At 33.8% G+C, this 23,450-nt stretch overlaps 1 protein-coding gene across 5 annotated transcripts in view; it reads left to right on the forward strand.

Annotated features, from left to right (window-relative positions):
- DOCK7 (dedicator of cytokinesis 7) overlaps positions 1-20,821 on the forward strand; it is a 200,521-nt gene extending 179,700 nt beyond the window's left edge. For 3 of the 5 annotated variants that reach the window (XM_081224735.1, XM_081224739.1, XM_081224737.1), the window contains 7 exons: positions 7,120-7,245; positions 8,784-8,873; positions 8,987-9,223; positions 9,578-9,721; positions 10,912-11,018; positions 17,466-17,633; positions 20,360-20,821. In XM_081224735.1, the coding sequence (XP_081080861.1) occupies positions 7,120-7,245; positions 8,784-8,873; positions 8,987-9,223; positions 9,578-9,721; positions 10,912-11,018; positions 17,466-17,633; positions 20,360-20,402 (915 nt within the window). In that variant the 3' untranslated portion in view covers positions 20,403-20,821. Of the gene's footprint in view, positions 1-7,110; positions 7,246-8,783; positions 8,874-8,986; positions 9,224-9,577; positions 9,722-10,911; positions 11,019-17,465; positions 17,634-20,359 lie in introns of all 5 variants that reach the window. The other 2 variants (XM_081224736.1, XM_081224738.1) reach the window with 1 other exon arrangement.
- The last annotated feature ends 2,629 nt before the right edge of the window (positions 20,822-23,450 follow it).

A 23,450-nucleotide genomic window follows, 5' to 3' on the forward strand; every position in this document is an offset into this window, starting at 1 on the left:
TATATATAAGTTAAATCTTACCTGAAAATTGCCAGGAAGAATTGATTGCCTTTGTTTTAAATCCTTCTGTAAAGGAAAGAATTCTATAAAATTTAAAATTCTACAAAATAATTTATTTTGATGAGGTATAAAACAAGGTATTAATAAACCAGGTTTATTTAAAGCTAAGTATATTTGTAAAGTTTTCTGCTTTGCCTCTCACTTTGTAGTCAGGTTTATGTTGATTAAACAGCTTAGGCTTTCTCTGTTTGGTTTTGCATTTCAATCCTTGTTTTGAGATCCAACTAGAAACCTTCAGAATAAGTGTTACTATTGCATTCTCTTCCATTTCTGAATTAGTTGCCACCTTTCATTTTTCTTCAGATGAAGCCAGTACAGTTACATCTACCTTAGTTCTCCAGATTAAATGTGTGTGACCTTATTAATACCTAGTATAGTACCTCTCATTTTTGTGGCTCAATTAAGACTTATATAAAGAGACTTTACATGGTTATCTATGAGTGATAAAGTTCTTTATGGATTTCCTAACATGAAATGGAAGTAGGTGAAAAGTAGATAAAAGAAGATACATTGAAACCTCTGAGCAGTTTATTACTAGTCTGCTTGATGCTAAATCGACCCCTGAAAGGTATAATTTTCACTGGTTATGATATTAATATTCTGTCATCATGTTTATTGCATGGTAAAAGTCGCACAGACTTTATTTTCTTGTTTATATTCTTGTCACTACCTTTCACTGGACCCTTAGCTTTGTAGCTTCTAAAATTGTTGCACGTTTGTTTTTTGCTTTTCCCTTGTAAAACTTAAATGGATGCTTGCATTTTAAAAATATGTTTGCTACCATTTGCTGCTTATTTGTTTTGAAATTTCCCTAATTAAAATGCTTCTGTTTTCTCTTCTCTCTTGCCCCTGGTTGCTGACCCTACTCCCTACTTTTACTATTGTCTATTGTGGTAAGTTCCTATCTTGTGAATATTTTTCTTTTTGACTCTGGGAAAACTTCAGTAATTTCATTTTTTCTAAAAGCTATGTTTCCTAGCTAATTTCCTAGTATTCTCAAAGAACTCTCACTGGATTGAGATCCAATAAGGATAACTGATACACTGTAGAAAGGCTCTTTGAATTGATACCCCCTCCCTGACTTAGAGGAACGCTATCTGGGCTTATATATTAGCATTGTATTTCATTTTTTACTGTGCTCCTTGATTTGGTACAAATTATTTGAGTTGGCAAAGCTTTTTAGGACTGTGTGTGTGGGTTTGTGTGTGTGTGTGTAAAAGATAACTCTAAAACTTGATATTTAGCAATTTGGTAAAGTATTTACCATTCAAAATAACAAATCATGAACCCTTCTTAAATAATGGTGATCTGCCAATTCCAGTATCTTAATGACTGTTTAGTATTTACCTTTATTTTCTCTTTTCTCAAGCCCATTTATTTTTCTTAAAATAATAGGAAATAAAGTGTGTTTAATAATTTCTCTCTTATGATTGCATTTTAAAATTATTTTTAGAAAAAAGAGAAATATTGAATTTCTATATAGAGACTTACAGCCATTTCATATTTTGTGTCTATATATTTTATTTTAAAAGATACATTTATCCATTTATCAAATAGTGAACAATTTGTATTCAGAAGTAGATTAATGCAAGTTTATATTTTTTAGAACAGTCATTCCCCAACCATTGATAACATAGTCACATAATACTGTCTCCATTTTTTTTCCTTAAAAGATTACAACATATTTCACCATCCTAGGGGAAATATCACCACCGTAGTAGGCGTATATTATAGTCTCCAGAAAGACTTGAGAAGGTGGGCTTAGCTTTTTTAAGCTGAATTCTCTCTACTAAGTCACTAAAGAAAAGTGGGGTACCCTAATTTATGAGATTGAAGCATGCAAAATAACTGTATCATAACTCTTGTTGTATTGGATGGACATGAGTATGTCCATATTCATGTCCATCCAATATTTTGGTTTTTATATGCTGAGAAATACTAGCTGTAGTTCTGGTGCAGTGGCTTCTGTTGAATTTTTATATGCTTTAATCCACGCTAAAGCTGCGTGAGATAAATTAACTCATCCAAGCCAGTAAAAGAGCAGAATGAGAAACAGCAAATTTTAATAGGTGATTGGGGAGTGGGGGGCTGAAAGAAGGGCATGAAAATAATTCCAAGAGCATAGTCAAAACAAGCACTTTTACAACAAGTAGTTGAGTGGAAAAATGTGACACTCTAAAGAAGAAACTAGACCAGTGTAGGTATAAAACATCCATGACTGTTTACCTCAGGAAAGGTGAAGATGTGAAGTTAGATATGAAGAAAGTTAAGGAAATTAGGGAAAGTGAGAAGAACTTCTCTGTGAGGAGGTACTTTCTGATACTTGGTGACTCCCTAATAATTGGTATAGACCCATGACTGAGCACCTGATAATGCTGTACCACTGGTTAGGTTTGCCCTTTATGTTACTTTTGATGAGAAAAAGATACAGACAGCAAACATTTACTTTGTAGATGATACTGGACATGATTTGTTTTTTTCTGGACTGGAACATATAATGGTTAAAATTGAACTTCTGATAAGAAATGCAGTAGGATATATCAGAAGAATATATCTGGTAGGTAAACCACCAACCTAATTTTCATACTGAAGTTTACAGGAAGGAGATGCAAACATGCAGTAACAATTACAGTAGAGGACAGTGTTGTAATATAGAGGAAGACAAAATATAGTGAGGGAGATACCCAGTAATTCTCAAACAGTTACTCAAGGAAATCCTCAAAAGTTCTCAAGGAAAGCATCAGAGAAGCGAAAGATGGCTCAGAGATCATACTTCTGTTCTAGTGTTTGTATACCAGTATGTAGAATATGGGGATTAAATAGCTTAATTAAGAGCTTGGACTCGGGTGTCAGATATATTGGGATTTAACTCTCAGCTCTGCCGCTGACTAGCAGTGTGACCTAGGGCAAGTTACTTTTCCTCATCTATAAAAAGAGGGTAAAAAAAATGGTATCTCGTAGTCGTGATAAGAATTGACAGAACTCATGTAAAGTGGATAACCAGTGTCTAGCACATAGTAAGTACTTTAAAAATGTTGGAGATTATTTTTTTTATTGTTGTTGTTATATCATCATCATCATTATTATCATTACTGTTACTTGAAATCTGAACACAATTTAGCTGTGAAATCTAAGAGGTGTTATGTTCCCAGGTCGAGATCTGTGATTAAATAAACTGATAAAAGTATATGTTCTTTAAGAGGAATAAATCTAATAGAAGAGAAGGAGATTACCACTGTGTGAAATACTGGTATGCCTATCTGGCAGTCAGTTAACTTGAAGGAGGTGTTACCAAGTCCAAGCTCACTCTGCTTGCCACACAACAAGCCAGTAAATCGGGAGACGAGGTGTTGAGGCAAGGAATAGCGACTTTATTTGGAAAGCCGGCAGACCGAGAAGATGGTGGACCTGTGTCCCCAAAAACCATCTTATCAGGGTCTGGATGCCAGTTTCTTTTATAGAACAGAGAGGGGGAGGAGGTGATGAAGTAAAGTGAAAAGGCCATTAGTTTTGCAAAATACCTCCTGGCTTGGCCAGCATCAGGGAGGGCATGTGTTAATTTCTTTTCTGCAGCCATTCACAGGTGGGCAGGGTCAGATTGTCTCCCTGTGAACTGAACAGAGGTACTTCAGTTTAACATTCATGCAGAGGGTCAGGGTTCCTTGAGGCAGGCCATTATGTATGATTATAATAACAAGAGCAACAAAAAGCAAAGGTTAAAGTAAAAGATCCAACATGGAGTCAGAAGCATAATGGAGAGCTATGGGTGAAGATGAAAGAAGTTTTAGAAGTGACGTCATTGTGGAAATATACAACTAGCCCAACTGAATGTTTCCTGCTAAATAAAGATAAAACTAGAAAAGACTTAAGATAATTGTCATAAGCAATTTCACCCACTAGAGACATGGATAGATGAGTAGATGGATTTCCTTGTCTGGGACGTAGTTTCATCAAATACAAGATGGTGGACCCAGTAAGTAGAACTGCTAAGGAAGAATAAATTGGAGTGTGGGAATGATGGGAAGTTCAGAAAGAATTCATGACATTAAAGGAAGGTAATGCTAGAAAAATATAGGCTAGATTGTAGGAAAGTATACTTTTTTTTAATTCAAAGGAAAAATGAGTATCATCCCATGGTCCAAAACTCTGAAGAGAAAATAAGATGAAGTGATGTTTTTCTTGAAGGTACAGCTATATGATTAGTCTTTCATGAACATGATAGAGTCAATGGTTTTACACTAGAGAACTCTTTGTAAGTTGAAAATAAATTTAATCACTGTTCCCTCCCCCACGCCACTACACACACATTCATTTTCAATTCCAGTAACTCCTATCTGATCTTATCTCCACTGATCTTCTCCCTCTTGCACACTCTGCTTCAGCCACTCTGGCCACCTTCCTATTCTTCAAACACATGAGGTAGGCACCTGTCCTAGGACCTTTGCACTGCCTCTTTCCTCTGCCTGGAATGCACTTGCCCCAGAAGATCCACATGATTAACTCTCACACCTCCTTCACATCTTTGCTCAGATGTCACCTTTTTGTGACACCTGCCCTGACCACTCTGTTTTGTTCACTGATTTATCACCAATGTCTAGAACAGTTTGCTGACACATAGTAGGCATTCAATAAATATGTGAATGGATGAATGGTTTCCCTCACATACATTCTGTTTAATGACTTCTTATCTTTTTTTCCTTTCCTTCCCTCCCATATCCACTTAGCCATTCTTTTAACTTGTAGAATCCTGCCTGTGTGTCACCTCTTTTGTGACCTGGCTCTAACAAGATTTATCTTTCCTTTCTCAATACACTTTTTATTATAGCATATAACCCTTTGTATTGTAATTATTTGAATACATTTTTTACTCTCTTGGGGAGGTAAGTCTTATTTATTTTTATTTTCCTATTCCTGAGGATGAACAGTGGCTAACACATTATAAGCACTCAATAATTTTTTTTCTTGAACTGAATGTCAGTATGAGAAAGTAAATAAGAGTTTAAAATGGCTGCTCAGTAGCTAGTTCAGTTTTAAGCTGCATTAATAAAATTTAAGTCGACATCCAGGGAGGCAGTGAGCCCACTGATCTCTACACTGATCAGATCACATCAACAATATTGTGTTTATTTCTGGGATACCACACTTTAAAAGGTGGCATTGAAAAACTAATAAAATGAAAACAGCATAGTAATTCCTATCATATGAAGATGATTGAGAACTGGAAAGTTTAAGGGAAACAAGTTCTGACAGCAGTCTTCAAATATTTAAAAGATCATAATATTGAAGATTTAGAATAGGGTTTTAAATTGGGACACTCTGAGGGGAATACAGCCAGAATAACAAATTTTAATATTTGTGGTTTTAAAAAATAAATAAATATGTACATTTATGGCATTTTTGGAAAAAAACAATCACAAATTGTTAATTTTCTCAAATGCCTTTTTTATTTTCCAGGTAGTGGGGTCTTCATTTCTTGATTATATCAGAATTTGCTATTATTATATTGTTCCATTGGCTTATTGATGGTTTTAATCAAAATTTTGATTGAATACATTTCAGTCAAATTCAGTGAATACACTGAATCTCTAGAGAGATTTCATTTGCTATAGAAATCAGTTAATTTTTATGTTTGTTAAATTTTGAAGCGACTGAAAAAAAATTTTTTTATTAACAACCTCAAGTTTCTTTAGCTCAAAGACATTTTTCTTTAAAACTGTATTTCTTCTGGACAAAAATGTGGCGATATGGGGGCTTCCCTGGTGGCGCAGTGGTTGAGAGTCCGCCTGCCAATGCAGGGGACACGGGTTCGTGCCCCGGTCCGGGAAGATCCCACATGCCGCGGAGCGGCTGGGCCCTTGAGCCATGGCCGCTGAGCCTGCGCGTCCGGAGCCTGTGCTCCGCAGCAGGAGAGGCCCGCGTACCGCAAAAAAAAAAAGGGGGGGGATATTTTTAGTCACTGTATTTTTTTAATTATTATTATAAGGCTGGAAAATTGAGGATCAGAATTTCCCATTTTGCTTTATTATCTGTTTCATTTGTAACTTATTTTACATACCCTTTTGCCTTTGCAGTAAGAAGTCAATATAGGAAAAATAAGTATCAAACTTACTAGGCTTAAAGAGAATTCAGAGGTATATAAACACTCATGTATGGCTGTGTATATGGGCGCTACCCCAAAATCCTTCTGAAACATCTTTGTATCTAAATTGTAAGAATTGCATAGAAAGCTTCCAAGTATTTTATCTTTATTGAGGGAATCTGTTTTCAAATGTGCTATGTAAGAGTTCAGGTGACCTTAGTGTACATTGTACTTGGGATGAATGTGTGGTTAATGTATGCAGTGGGTGGTTTGGGGACTTTAGAAAACCAACTCTTCTCAAATTTTTTTTTCTTTTTATCTTTCATTTATACATTTTTTTCTTTCTATTCCATTTTTAATTACTCTTCCACATATCAATATTTTTACCAGCAGAGGGATACTAATTATAAATATTTTGCTTCAGTGCTTCTGGATGGTCTTGACATTTACTGACCGTCTGCTCTGTGCCAGGTGCTATACTTGGCTCCTAACTTTTACGATCTCATTTAATATATGTAAAGAGATAATATAAAGGCTAATGGTAACTAAAAACATTAGTGTTGTTTTTAAATTTAACTTTAGTATGCTCTAATTTCAGGATAATTAGAACAGTTTGTTTGATACCAAGCAACTTTTCTTGCAATAAGGAAAATGAGTTAATTTATCTCAATTGTATGGACATTAAAAAAAAAAACATAGACCTATGTGAGGACATCACTTGGTACAGTCCCTGAAAAACATATGCCATATATGATTCGGTAAAAGCCCTAATTGCACAATGTTATTTATTAGAAATAATGAAAAAAAGAAAGATTACTTTGTTTTTACTTTCATTTGAAAAATAATAAAATACTGTAGTTTTGAATTAAAACTTTTGCAGTGTTTTGAGAATTTTATACCATAGCAATCTAAACGACATGTGTAAAACAAAAAGACTTTGTATTAAAGTTTCTTTATTTTCCTACACCTAGGATGGTAAGCGGATGTTTGGCACCTATTTTCGTGTTGGTTTTTATGGAACCAAGTTCGGGGATTTGGATGAACAGGAATTTGTTTACAAGGAGCCTGCAATAACCAAACTTGCAGAGATATCTCACAGATTGGAGGTGAATGCTGTGGTGGTTCACAAAATGTCATCTTTAATTTGTATTTTCTGTGGTGAATAGACTTTCAGATCCAGATCTAATCATTTAATAAGCCAGATCCTGCCAAATAAACTACTCCTTTAGAGTATAAGGATTTTTGATAGGTACAGTATAGTCTTTTGAATTTTTCAAATCTTTTATGGCAACAGTAAAATAATATTATTAACTTGATTTTTTTGAGGGTGTATTTTCACACATTTTAGAAATCCTATATCTTTCAGAATTACTGTGATTTGTGGAGAAATGTATAGTATTATCCACATTTTGAAAAAGGTATAAGGTATTAATAAGCATGGAACTAGAATTAGAACCCCAAGGTATTTCTGACCCAAGCGCATTATCTTTTTGGCATAACTGATTCCCAGTGAGATAATCTTTAGAACTTAAAAGCTTGAAATTATACTTTAAAAACACTGCTTAGAATCCCTTAACCTTTATGCAGCTACTTAATTTTCACAATAAATAATTAATTTTAATGTTTATGAAACTAACCAATCTTTTCTGCTATAGTTATCCTTTCCAACTTTTCTCTATTCTTGGTTCTCCAAGTGTGGTCCATGGACAGAATCTTTATTGACATCACCTGGGAGATTGTTTGAAATGCAGAATCTCAGACCTTACCCCAGACCATCTGAATCAAAATCTGCATTTTAACAAGATCCCCAGATTATTTATATAGACATAGGAGTTTGAGAAGTAGTGCTCTAGGCTAGTTTTTATTCTCAGCTGATGTTAATTTCTCAATGTTGTATTCTTATTGGTGATTTCACAGGGCTCAACTTCCATAAATTTGTTTAAGCTGGACTTTTTGTTTTTCAAGAGCCTATTAAGTAAGCCTTGGGAAATACTGAGTCATAAAAATTATCTTAGGGGGAGGAGTGGCTGTTCTCCTTTGAGGATTGAGATTTAATTTTTCCTTTTGAATAGCTCCATCCTTTGGCCATGCTGCTACTCAGTGTCATATGGAAAAGTCAGTATGTTCTTGACCCAGGGTTACCTTTTCAAAATCTGAACTTTTACAAAACTTCAACAAGTCAATGCTTTTATTTGAAAATTCTTGAACATTACATTAATCATTCAGAAAAATGAATGTTTGCTCATTGACTGTAAGAAATTAGGCTACATCAAACTCAATAAAAGTTAATATCCTATACATCAAGTATAATGAATTTCTTTTGTCTCTGCTTTCTATTCCCTTTTTGGTTTTTTTTGAGGACCTCTTGTGGAATGCTGTATTTTCAGTGGTGAAATTTTTTTTTTTTGTATTTTGTGTTATTTAAAATGAGTAAATGGCAGTAATATCAAATAAGTATGGACTAAGGCCATGCTAATTTGATAGACTAAATTTAACTTTTGTGAATGCAAATAATTATTATTTTGTAATTATTGACATGGTTGTACAAGAACTTACTAAATGGCCCGATTTTGCTCAGGAGTCTCCCTCCTCTATTTTCTGCTACTGTTAACTTCATGTGAAAGATTTCTTTTTCTTATTTTAGGGATTTTATGGAGAAAGATTTGGAGAGGATGTGGTTGAAGTAATCAAGGATTCTAATCCTGTAGACAAGTGTAAATTAGATCCTAACAAGGTATGGTTGATTAGACTGTAATGGCACATAGGTATATCTTTGAGACTGATTTTTTTGGGGAAAGACTGAATGATGATTTCACAATGGAAATGAAGGACTTTTTCCTTTCCCAGGCATATATTCAGATTACCTACGTGGAGCCATACTTTGACACATATGAGATGAAGGACAGAATCACATATTTTGACAAAAATTATAATCTTCGTCGTTTCATGTACTGTACACCCTTCACTTTAGATGGCCGTGCCCATGGGGAACTTCATGAACAATTCAAACGGAAGACCATTCTGACTACTTCTCATGCCTTTCCTTATATTAAGACAAGGGTCAATGTCACTCACAAAGAGGAGGTAAGTCTCCAAATAGGAAAATAGAATTAGTGGAGCAAATACATTGGAGCCATGTGAAAACAATGTGGATATAGCATTGTGTATCATTCCTCACGTGGTAAGATACTAGAACTTTACCCATTTTTAAGTCATTAATTTTCAGCTTCTTTTCTAAGTCCCTAATTCACCCTTCGCTTATGCTTTAAAGGGTTGATTTTTTTATTTTTCATTTAGTGATCCAAATTTTGGAATTTTATTATTAGATAATAGTTTACAATTGGTCACCACTTTTTTCTTATTTTAATTGATTGTATATAAAGCTCACTAAATATTTTTCAATCAATACACTGACCTAATAGATGTTATTTGACCCAGATCATCTTAACACCAATTGAAGTTGCTATTGAAGACATGCAGAAAAAAACTCAGGAGTTGGCATTTGCAACACATCAGGATCCAGCAGACCCCAAAATGCTTCAGATGGTACTCCAGGGATCTGTAGGCACAACAGTGAATCAGGTTGGAGCATTTGCTAATACTGTGCGATTTAAGTTATAAATGGAATTTTGAATGATTTCATTATTATATTTTACAGGGATCACAAATAAGTGTCAAAGCAAGTGAAAATATGTTAGAAGTAGTTGCAAAAGTTAAACTGAAAAACAAAATTTTTAGTATAATCTCAATTATTAAAAATTTTCACACCTGCCTTTTATACTGCCTGTTTTTCTAACTATCTGTTCTGAAACATTCTATTAAGAAGGGATAGATTTCACTCAAAATGGCCTTTCCTTTAAAAGCTTGTACTGAAAGAATGTGGTCTAAAAAGAAGGGCTCATTTTCAGAGCTACGTGTTACATGCATGTGTGTGTATCTACTCTCTTAGATACTCCCTGATGTTATCTTCTCCAGGTCTCCTTCACAGTGAGCTGAGAATAGTAAATAAGTAGTGTGAAATCATTTTGAAAATTTGAATAATGTACGTACACAAGATATTGTTGTTTTGTCATATGCAGATTAGAAGCCATCCCCATTATCTCCTTGTAATGGGTTCATTCAGCTTCTTTTGCTGATGATTAGTGAATAGTCCAAGGTAAGGGAAAATCCAAAAAAGCTTCAAGTAAGATTTCATGTAATATATCTTACCTTTTTTGGGGTTAAAGAAATGAAGCCAAAAAACGCCCTGCCAAAACTGAAATGAAGATTTTAAGACCTTTACCTCCTAAAAGTATCCGTGATTTGGAGGTTTTACTTCCAAATGACATAACTTAGAAAAGATCACCTTTAATTCGCAGTATTAGGAACACATTTGGAATGCTGAGGGAAGCTGTTTTAGTAAAATCAAGTGTCTAATAATCAGTGGACTCACAACTGATTGTCAGTAGCCTGACAACTTTTATATCTAGGATAAATTTAAGAATATAAAAAATATAAGGCAGAATACATTAATGAATACAAGAGTCAGTCCTTTAGCTCCTACTCTTTTTCTTTGAAATATGAACTAATAAGTTCACTGCTGTGGGCAAGAATATAGATTTGACATAAGGAAAAACTAAAAATGTATTATCAGAATCCATCTCTGAAAAGTTTTAATATAGGCATAGACATATATGTATCAAGCTTAGTGCTAAGAAAAATGGTTTTGGCAAATTCTATCTCTGTGAATATATAGAAAACAAAAACACACTTTTTATTTTCTTTTTTTACAGGGGCCTTTGGAAGTTGCCCAGGTTTTCCTGTCTGAAATACCCAGTGACCCAAAGCTCTTCAGACATCATAATAAATTGCGACTCTGCTTCAAAGATTTTACTAAAAGGTATTCAAGGTTTCCTACATAAAGATATTCAAATTGAGACTGTCCAATACACAGTTTGATGTGAGAGTCTTCAGGGACTATTGAAAAGAGAAACTATAGGAAAATGGTTCACAATGAGAGGTTGTCTGTGTATAACTTACTATTCCTTATGTATATATATCCCTGCCCCCCAGTACTGTATGTAATGCCATGTTTTAAATTTTAAAGATTAGAAAAGCCTAGACTCGGGAAATTTTTTCAACTTGAAACTATTATTAGTCTAACATTTAACTTGTTAACTTGAAAGCTGTTATTTATTGTGAACATTCAATGTGAGAGTTTCTGTTTCCCTTCCCTCAGAAAATATACAAGCAGCAAACTTGGAAGCAAAAAATTTACGTTCAGATCTTATCCTTATCATTTTATGTCTCTTTTCCAGGTCTCTTAATCATTATGATCCTCAGTTTTCTAATGTATGAAGTAAGGATAATAATATTTACCTCACACAGGGAGGTTGTGCAAATTAGGTGAAATAATACATGGGTGTCAGGGTCCCCAAGAACACCCCCAGTTTTGATGATTTGCTAGGAGGACTCACAGGACTCAGCATGTAGTTGTAGACCTGGTTATGATTTGTTCCAGTAAAAGAGTGCAAAGTAAAATCAGCAAAGGGAAAAGGCACAGGGGGTGAAGTCTAGAGGAAACCAGGTATAGGCTTCAAAGGGTCCTCTCCCAGTGCAGCCACATAGAAGGTGCTAATTGTTCCAGGAAAGAGTTGTGGCAGCATGTGTGAAATGTTGTTTACCGGGGAAGGTCAGTAGAGACTCAAGTGCCAACCAGGATTTTTATTGGAGGCTGGTCATGTAGGCACCTTTTCCCTGACAGGTACCAAAATTCCAGACTCCCAAAAGGAAAGCAGGTATTTAGCAGAAACTATAGTGTTTGTATAAATGGTTCAGGCACAGTGAGCCACTCTTATCTTCTGGGTATGATAGGAACCCTTCCCAAATCCAAATTCCCAGACAGTAACCAAGGGCCAGCCTTGCAAATAGGACCTAAGGATAGCAGGCTCAGGCCTGCTGTTAACTCTTTTCTTCACAAATAATACTTGGCACGTAATAAATAGGTATTCAGTAAATACTAAATTTTGAAACAATAGGGGAAAATAGTCATCAACTTGATACTGATTCCTGCTTTACTAACACTATGAGCACAAAAGAGGGAATGATAATTTACTTGATGATGTCAGGGAAGATTTCACACAGGAATTAACATTATATATGGACCTTGAAGGATGAATACTAGTTTTTCAGGCAGAAAAGAGGGGGTAGGGTATGCTAAAAACAAACAAACAAACAAACCAGCATGAGCAAAGTTCAAAATCTGTTCTGAGAAAGATGAATAGTTTAGTGAAGCTGGAACTGTGCAATCTATGAAAACAAGTAGTCAAACACTGGGAAAGTAGGTTGGAATTAGATTGTAAGGGCCTTGTGTACCATTAAGTAAATGACTTGGCACTTAACAAAGCAGCATCAGAACCATAGTCAGAATCCAGTCTTTGACTCCCTATTATGGTTTCTCTTATCAAATTATGAACTGTGGTTTCCCTTATCAAATCATTCATTGAAAGGGTTTATTGGGGTAGACATAATTTTACTTTATATCAGTTTTGTCGTCAGGAAAATATGAGGCATGCTACCTTGTTCAAGTCTCTTGAGACAGTATGTTCCTTATTCTCACTGCAATAGCTGTCATGAATTTCTGTCAGTTTCTCCTGCGTGAACATGGTAAATGTCTTTTAAAAACTTCAGATAGCTTCATTGGAAGTCTGGGATTTTATAATCTGATTATTGAGCTAGACAATCTTATAGGTTTGGTTATAGGAAACATAGCTCCTAATGTATGGTATAGATGAGCTGCCGTAGTAAAAGAAAGAAAGCTGTTTTGTACTTGTAGAATAGACTGACTTCTATTGGGACTGACATATACACACTACTGTATATAAAACAGATAACTAATAAGGACCTACTGTATAGCATGAAGAACTCTACTTAATACTCTGTAATGGCCTATATGGGAAAAGAATCTAAAAAAGAGTCAATATATGTATATGAATAACTGATTCCCTTTGCTGTATACCTGAAACTAACACAACTTTGTAAAATCAACTATACTCCAATAAAAATTTTTTTTTAAATGGACTGATTTCTAGCATTAATTTTATTATTTGGGAGGTTTCAAATAAGAACCAAAATATCCCTGCTGTGCTTGTGAGCCAGATGATCTTGAAACAATACATACTTCTTTAGGTCATAGACATTTAATAATAGATGCTTATTTTCTTGCTATTGTTTTGGAATTTTTACCGTGACTACGATTCTAACACAAATGTCCTCCTCTTTGTGTATATTTACTATAGGGTAATGAAGTCCTGTAGTCTGCAGGTCTTCTTAAGGGTTACCACAGAGAAGGTTTTCTCCTTTTAAATTACAAAAAGGCAAAAAACAAAACTACATGATATAAACCTTACAAGTCATAGCCAATACTGCCTTTTTAATTTTTGTGTGTATATATTTTTATGCCAATATGCATATATATTTTACCATAGCTCAGTTATAATATACATATTATCTTAAATTCTTATTTTTCAATTAAAGTTAAAACTGTTATTCTAATAGTTATATTATCTCATCAAATGTCTGAATTTATGTTGAATTTAAGTGTGGTATAGTTAACAAATGTATCTTTTTTCTTTTGTTGAATTAAAATATTAAGCATGAGATGACTGAGCCAAAGTACATGAACATTTTTATTGGCCCCTAATATGTAGTCTATTCCAAAAAGGTTCTAAATATTAACAGTGCCAAGAATGCAAGTGTACTAGTCACAGTACACCTTACTTTAAGTAATGCCATTTAAATAGGGTGTCTCTTGTTAATCAGTTTAAATGGTACTTCAGTTTGCATTCTTTTATTCCTAAAAACAATAAACACTTTTTCTTGTATTTACTCTTTATATTTTGGGGCTTATCTTATAAAACTTGTTTTCATTAAATCTTGAGTAGATTCAAAATAGTATTTATAACATTTGCTATTAAAGAATAGGGAGAAAAAAGTTATGTACCTACCACCCAGCTTTTAAGAAATAGAGCATTAGCATTGCTTTGAGATCCCTCCTCACATGCCCTTTTCTGATATTATCACCCTCCCTTCCTTCAGAGGTAACCACTACATGAATTCCATATTTGTCATTTTCCTTATTGTTTTCATAGTTTTATCATAAATGAATATATCCCTATTACACTATTTAGTTTTGCATGTTTTTTTAACTTTATATAAATGGAGTGTACATATTCTTCTGTGACTTGCTATTTTTAATGTTTGTGAGATATTGCTATAATAAATGTTGCTTTATTTATTTTATATGTTTCATTGTATGGATGTGCCATGATTTATTCATTCTTCTGTTGATGGATATCTTGGCTGTCTCCTGGTTTTTGTTTTTTGTTGTTTTTAGTTACAAAGAATACTATACAAATATTTCTTTACCTACTTCTGGATGTACAAGAGATAGCCTAGGGCTTATATACCTAAGAGTAGTGTTGTTGGTTCATAGGTTCTACTTCAACCAGATAATGTCACATCTTTTTCCAAAGTGTGAAGCCAGATTTACATTCTCACCGGTAGTGTTTGAGAGAGTTCCTATTGCTATGTAACCTCACCAATATTTGATATTGTCTGACAGTTTTTAACCAATCTGGTGGGTGTGAAATGATTATGTGATTATGGATTAAATTTGCGTTTCCCTGATTACCAGTGAGGTTGGACATCTTGTCATGTGCAAGATGTAAAGTTATATGTTCAAGTTTATTCCTCTCTGTAAAGTTGTATGTTCAAGTTATTTTTTTGTTTGTTTTTTGGGTTTTTTTGCCATTTCCTATTGGATTCTTTTCCTTACGGATTTCTAAAAGTATTTACATATTCTTGGATATGTAATGCTTTATCATTTGTAAATATCATAGACACCTTCTCTGAATTTGGGGCTTTAGCACCTTTTTTTTTAAATAAACAGAAGTTGTTAAATTTAATATAGTTAAATGATTCAGTCTTTTCTGTTATGACTGTTGCTTCTTGTGTCTTAAGAAATATTTTACCTGAGGTCAGAGTAACATTCTATGTTGACTTCTAAAAGTCAATATAATGGTATCTCTAAAATTCAATATAGCCTAAACAAAAGGGCAAGAAGGCAAAAAAGGCCTTTTTACTTTTTAAAAAAATCTGCTTAAATTTGATTTCTGTATATGGTTCAAGGTAGGGATCAGTTTGATTTTTGTCTATACTGGTAACTGAATATGATGTAAGATAGGGGTCAGTTTTCTGTTCCCATATGGATGTGCAGTTGACCCAGCACCGCTTATTTCAAAGATTACCCTTTCTCCACTGCTTTGCACTATTACACATCAAGTGCTCATTTTGTGTGCATCTGTTTCTAGGATCTTTGTTTTCTTCCACTGTTTACTTATCTCTCCTTGAACTAATATTATGGTGTTTTGATTACTGCAGCTTTATAATAAACTTCCATATATGATAGAGCAGTTCCTCTCATTTTGTTCAGGGACTACTTTTGGCCCTTTTCCTTTTGATACAAATTTCAAATTTTAGAATCAATGTGTCTCTCCCTCTACCCGACCCCAAATAATAACCTGAATCTGAATCTATAGATCAATTGGAAGAGAATTGACTCTTCCAAGAAGTCCATTAATACGGTATACTTCTCCGTTTACTTAGATCTTCTGCATGTTTTTTTTTTTTTTTGTAGAGGCCTTACATATCTTTTGACTTATTCTTTGGTATTTAATATTTTTATACTTTTGTTAATGGTATCTTTTAAAATTATATTTTCTGTTTGCTGGCATACAGAAATGCAGTTGAATTTTATATGCTTTACATGAGAATACTGCCAAATTCACTTGTTAATTCTAATAATTTGTCTGTAGAATCTCTTTCTTACAGTAATGTTTAGGACCTCCATTACTGTGTTGAATGGGGATAGTGATAGAGGGCATCATTTTCTGGTTTCTGATCTAAAAGAAATTTTTTCGGCATTGAGTATAATGTTTTCTTCATGTTTTTGTAGATATTTTTAACTAGGTGAAAGAAGTTCCTACCTGTTTGTAGTTATGCTAAAAGTTTATCACGACAGATTTTTAAATTTTATCAAGTGGGTTGTACGTGGGGAGTAGGGATGTAATATGGTGTTAGAACAGTTTCATAGTATTTTGTTTGGGGGTTTTGCAACTGTTTTCATGGGTGAGATTGAATTACAAGTATTTTCTTATAGCCCCCATTAGGTTTTGGTATCCCAACCTTGAAAAATGAGTTTGAAACTCTTCTCAGGAATAGTTCTTTTTTCCCCCTATACCCTGGAATAGTTTTTTATATACTCTGGAATAGTTGTGTTACAAAGGGATTATCTGTCCTTAGAATGTTTAGTAGAATTTGCATGTTTATGTTTTCTTTGTGGGTAGATTCGTGATTTGACTGACTTGATGGTTTTAGGATTATTCATATTTTTGCTTAATAAATTTTATTCATATTTTTTGCTTAATATTTTTGGTAATTGATCTAGAAAAGTAGAATTTCATATTTATTTGCATTAAGTTATACGTAGTATCCTCTGTACCTTTATGAACTTATGCTGTATTTGACTTTATGTCCCATTTTTAATTTCTAGAAGAGGATACTTGGCCTTTTCTCATTTATTCTTGCCAGAGCTTAGTCTATTTTTTTAGATTTTTCTGACAACTAACTTTTGCATTTTTTAATATAGAGCTATCATACTTTAGAATTTTATTCCCTTCCTTATACTTTGAGTTTATTCTGTTCTTTTTAAGTTGCTTGTTAGCTCTTCAGTTTTAGTCTTCTTTCCTTAATATAAGCATTTAAGGCTATATGTTTTCCTCTAAGTATCACTCTAGATGCATTCTACAAGTATTGATATGTATACTTTTTTTTAAACACGCTTTTTCCATTTACCTTTTGGAGTCCAGATATTTTTTCTTAAATATCTAAGTTGGATAAAAGATATTATCAGATCTATTCAGTTGTTAAGAAACATTTATTTGGATAAAGGCAAACCACTGTACGAGATGCCATTGTTGCTACATAAATGAGTACGGTTACATCCCTTAAAGAACTTTTAGTCTAGTGGTGATATGTGGGGAAAAAAAGGGTGTCAGATTTAATATTAAAGTATATATAATTTTCAATTGTGAAAACTGGAGGCGGATGTTAGATTTTAAAGAAACTCTGTTGATCATCTCTTCCCTGCTTTAAACCTAATTGCAAGAGAGGATGTTTTACATACAACCGAAAAACTGAATGTCCTTGTCATGGTGAATACATATATATATGCATGCCCTAAAAGTATGCCAGAAGAACTCTTTTGATAACACACTGTTTTTCCTAGGTGTGAGGATGCCTTAAGAAAAAATAAGAGCTTAATTGGGCCAGATCAAAAGGAGTATCAAAGGGAACTGGAGAGAAACTATCATCGCCTTAAAGAGGCCCTACAGCCTCTGATAAACAGAAAGATCCCTCAGTTATACAAGGCAGTATTACCTGTTACCTGCCACAGGTATGCTTATTTTTTCTATTACTTTGGATATCTTCAGAAAAATGAAATCTGCTTGAACTATTTAAAAGTGAATTTATTTAACTTTTATTAAATAATTTCAAATATTGTCTTCTGAAACCTAACAAGTTCAACTTATGTAAGCCTTGCATCATCTATACCTGAATCAGCCTACAAGATAAAAGTCAGTTCTTTCTGTAATAAAGAGAATAATAAAGCTGTTTTAAGAACTCATACTAACCAGGACACCACACATAAGTCTGGCCTCCTAGAACTGTTCCTTTTAATGTCCTGTCACACTTTCTGTGAGAGAAATTCTCATTTCTATGAGAGAATTTGCTAGAATATACTTGAAGCCAGGTATTCATTTCCCTTATCCCTGACAGTAAATAGTACAGAGTATGTTCTTCTAGATTTGTATTAAAACAGAGAACCCCACTGAGTATCAAGACAACTTCACTATTTTTCTTCACTTTCTAATTGTGACAAATAAAATTAGAAGTGGGAGTAACTTGGAATTTTCTACAACTGACCATAATTCTACTTGAGCAGATAATTTAATCTAATTTTAGATTTCTCCTCTGTAAAATAATACCTTGAAGAGGTTGTTGTGGAAATTAAATGGCATGTGAAGTTCCAAGGACAGTGCTTATTAACATTTTTCCTTTTAACCCCTGAATCCCGGACAGGGCATGTTAACTGCTAAAAGTAAACTGCCTTCTTTGCATTTTGAAATCCAAATGTACATACATCTATTGAATTGTTGTGGCACCAATATTTTACTACCCTTTTCTTTGAATTATGGCAGTGAAGCTATTAAATTGTACTTACCTAATCAATTAATATTTGGAAGGTTTTTGAAGTTGCTTATATAAATGGAATGTAAATGCGAAGTATAATATACTACAGAAGAAAGTTTAACTGGCTATTTGATCAAATGAGAATATTCCCTGTTCTTCAGTGATCTAATATTTGTGTACTTCTAGGCCTCTGAAAATGTATACCAAGTGCCTGCTGTATGTCTTTTCCCCTACAGGGAGCATGTAGACAGACCATCTACAGGAACAGGAGACCAGGAGGCCTGTTTTAGATCCTTTCTCTGGCAGAATATATTATAATTTGCTTCCACCATCCTTACAGTGATGCAAGACACCCTGGGTGGTTTCCTCTTGAAATTCTTGATGGGAAGCAACACTAGTTCCCTCCACTTTGGGCTTCCCTTTCAATCTTTTTGGAATTTCTTACTTCTTGCTGCTCTACCCACCTCCACCAGTCTTACAGTCATTGGTCAGAGGTCCTGGGATGGGGTGCTGGGTCCCTGAAGTAGTCAGGAAGTCTCCTAATGGTAGTCTCACTTCCATCAAATCTCTCCAACTCCTTTCAACGGACAATATTGTTCCTATCTGAAGGAAGCTTTCCATTACACCATTACCCTGAGTTTTGCCTTCCTCTCTGATGGTTATTCCTCCAAGCTTTAGTTCTTAATATTTGCAGGCAGTTTTTTGGAATTTAGAAAATCCTTTTTCTTGATGAACACTCTTTTAAGGCTGCTATTTTCCAAGAAAAAACCAAGCTTCAAGATTCAAAGCTGAACATGATCTCTTTGTACCTGTCCTCTCCTTTCCTGGAGATTGGAAACCTTAAGAGACTATTAATGTTAACGGCAGGAAAGATAAGCAAAACAAACCAGCTTAAGGAAAAAGGAAAATACATTAAGAAGTATTGAAGAATTATCCTCTTCACTCTTAATTTCTCAGCACTTAGAAAATAAAATTCCCATAGAACTTGAACTTTTTATTTTGCTGATTTACAAAATCTGGGATATTATTTTGCAGAAAGCTTAGGAGGTTTTAAGATGGTGGTTCTCACGGTATAATCTGGGACCCATGCGAGGGGTCCCTCAGACCTTTTCAGGAGGTTCCTGAGTCAAAACAAATTTTCGTATTAATGCCAAATATTATTTTTTTCACGCTCATTCTCTCATGAGAGTACAGTGGGGTTTCCCAGAGACTATGTGCCATGTAAAAGACTGAATGCAGAAGCAGATATTAAGAATCTAAGCTTTCTATTAAGCCAGATGTTAAATATGTAAGAATGCCACTCTTCTAAAACTGTTGCAAATTACTTTTAATAAACAGTGCTGTTTACAGTAACATGTAATGGGTTATTTTATAAAATAATTTAAAATGTTCTTAATTTCTAATATGGTAAATATCAATATATAATCCATAAACAAAAGCTTCCTTGGGGGTCCTCAATTTTTAAGAGTGTATAAAGGACCTAAATCCCCAAAATTTGAGAACCACTGATTTAAGGCTTAGAATTTAATATTTTAAGTAAAACACTTGCATTTTGCCTTTTAATAACCCCAAGTAAATCTTTTCCTGAAATCTCTCCCATTATCCCTTAGTTCTTGTTTAATCACAATATCTAATATATTTATTGGACAAATGAATAAATGATCAATGGACTTGGATAGAGTGGTTACTATACTATAATATACTTCTCATCTATAGAGAACTCTACAAGTTAGAATATATAAGGCAGAGTGTGTAGGATGAGCATGTAACTTGAAGTGTTAAAAGAGCTTTGGTGGCAAAAAAGTTTTAAAGTCAGTAAGCTTTTGGTGGCAAAACTTTGAGATAATTGGCAGAAAGCATGTAGACATATTTTACAGGATTATATAAAAATTGTTTACTTATAACTATATCCTTTCATTTTCTCTCCAGGGATTCCTTCAGTCGAATGAGCCTGCGCAAAATGGATCTCTAATATAAATGCACTTGTTTTTATTCATTTGAAAAAAGCCATGTATTCAACATTGAGTGTGAAAAGAATTTAAGAACTTTTGAAAAAGACTTGGGACTTAATTCTGGAAATTATAGCATTAATTTACTCATGGAAGAATGCAGTGGCCAAACAATATCAAATGGCGATCGCTGAAGTTTGAGAAACATGGCTGTGGTTTCTAATGTTCTGGTAATATGCTGTTATCTTTTTTAAGACATTTTAATGACTCAAAGGTACACTTACATTTACCATTATTTATACCATAGCTAATGTTAAATTTATTTACTTTAAGTTTGTATTTTTTAATTTATATTACCATTTATAGATTCGTTTTGGAACCATTTTAAATGTAGTAATGCTTATTTTAAAGGTACTATTAAATATGTGAATGTTTACACTAATTTTACTGAGACTTAAAAAAATTTTTTTACTGACAAAAGCAGAGAATAAGTTAGTTGATTCAAGAAACAGTTCCAAAAATAGCAAAATGAAAGTCATAATTGACAGTCACTTTATGGGCCCAGATAATAGCCCCCAAATTAAATAAATGAATAAATTAATGGGTGGAAATAAATTATTGGTAACTGGTTTGTAAAGCCTTAAAACTGGTTTCTAAGGTATTTTCCATTTAGGCACACAAAAAAGGGATTTAGAATTGCAGAAGAAACTTTACCTGATAACTTCTGTCTATAAGTAACGATTACATACTGGGATAGCTAATACCAGTGACAGTAGTTTGACTCTCAACCTTATTATAGTAATGATAGTAGTATAAGCTGACCCGTAGCAACTAAAATGAATGATTCCTCTGTTTTAAGTTAAACAAGACAGTCACTTCATCAGTTTTTAGTGTTCTAAACTGGTAAATTAGAAATCTGCTTTAAACTTATCTTGCATCACCATAAAAATAACAGAGAGCTGGTGTTTGATTTTAATCTACCAGCTGAATAAGGTATAGTTATTTTTTGATACTTGTATAGATTTTACAGTGTATGTATAAAAGGTAAAATTAGCTGTTAATTAAGAGCTAATTAATTTAAAATTGTAACTTTATGATATGAAAGACTAATGCAGGTTTTTTTCCAACATATATTTCAATTATTTGGCAAGTTTTTCCAAGGAAGTGCATAATAATCATTTCTGGAAGTGTTTGAACATTTTTTCTTTGTGCAGTATTGTAACTTATAGAAAGGTATCACTTGTTCCATCCCTTTGATCTACTGATCACTTACATGAATCACTTACAAACTGATCAAATATAATATGGCACGTTCATTCTCCTGAGAGCGTAGATGTGATGGCTGATATTCCCCGCTCCAGCCTACCTTTACAACAGGCAGTATCATCTCAGATTCCTCTTATCTACATCAATTCAAAGACTGAATCACAGAAAGGTTTTTCGGGTGAGTCTACAGGTGGACCAAAACAGGTGAACTAGGAGTCAGAAAAGCATAACCTCAAAAATATATATTTGGGAACAGAGGATCCAGATGGTCAATAAGGAAAGGCAGTCAAGAACGGAAACTCTTTAAAGCAAACAGAAAAGGTAACTTATTTACATACTCTCTCCCTCTTTAGGGTGGGGGTAGGGGGAAGAATATTAAGTAATTCCTAGGTCATTTCTCATAAGGTTACACCTGTGTAAGAGTTTGGATTGTCACCTATCTCAGGGACAATACCAAGAACTTTAAGATTTACATAATTACGATTTAGTTATCAGACAATAATTGTCTGATGTGAAATCAGAAGAGGATTCCTCTCTTAAAACACTGGTGTAACCAAACACTTCCTTCCTAACTTACCGTGTTCAATTTTCTCAAAACAAACTTTCTCATGTCAGGAATCTACACTAGTTCTTAACTAGTATAGTTCTAGGCTGTCTCTTGAGTGTTACAGAAGCCCAAGTTCTATCATAGAACTCCTCCATCAGAAGCTTATGAGTAGTGTTCAAGGCCGCTCATTTTAAAAGTTCTGTTAGTGACTCCTACTCCCTCAGCTGCTTATGGGTAGTGTTCAGGGCTGTTCCTTTTTAAAAGTTCCATTAGTGATCCTGAACATAGAAAGTGGCAAGAACTGTAACTTTTTATGTCACACCATCTTGTGAAAGAATGTGTAAGACATTAACTGTGTAGTTTATTAGCTGACAGGTACTCTTTTATTTGTTGAAATGGTGTATAACAGTGTTATTCCAAGAGTTATGTATTCTTTGGAATTATATTTCATATTCTTAATACCAAGAATGTCCCTTTTAAAGTCATAATCATTTACCAATTTAATATATTTAAAGTGAAAATATGACCAAGTGTTTTGTGTGCCCAAAGCCTCACCTTAAGTTCTCCAGTTTTGGATTCCATAGTTATATGTCTAAAGGTATGACTAGGTATGACAATTTAGATGGACTAAACACAATTTCTCCTATTTGAAATTCAATTTCTTTGCCTCCAAATGTCAGAAAGTACTATTAAAGGTAATTATGCATGTTTATTCTCTTCTATGTATATATATGTGTGTATAGTATGTGTATATACACACAAGTTTTTTTAAGAGAATCCAGCTATATTTATGGTAAAAAATATGCAAGTAAAAAAATCCTCAAGCATTTGTATACATAGTTGTTAAGCAGTTTAAATTTTATTGACCTCCTGGTTTTTTTAAAAAAGTTAAATTTAAGGTCACACCTCTAAGTTCGATGCATTATATACAGATCGTGCAGAGTATGACTATGAAGAGATACAAATTAGTCCACACTGAAAAAGATTTACTAGGGTACAGGATCATTTTCATAAATACATATAAAATTCTTTTGAAGATAGATAGAAGAGGACTGACTCTTCAGGTTTTCTGAGACACTTTTCAAAGTGACTGAAGGCACAAAATGTGCACTATTGTGAATACATACACGTGCCTCTAATACAGCCCACCAAAGGTCTGGCTTCATGACTTACAAAACTAAATGTACTGAAATGAGATTCTGCTTAGCTGAAAAACCACAGAACCTATAAACATCATGTAGATAATTACTCCAAAATA

The sequence above is a fragment of the Mesoplodon bidens genome (assembly GCF_964165515.1).
Source record: "Mesoplodon bidens genome assembly, chromosome: 2".
Taxonomy (NCBI): Eukaryota; Metazoa; Chordata; class Mammalia; order Artiodactyla; family Ziphiidae; genus Mesoplodon; species Mesoplodon bidens.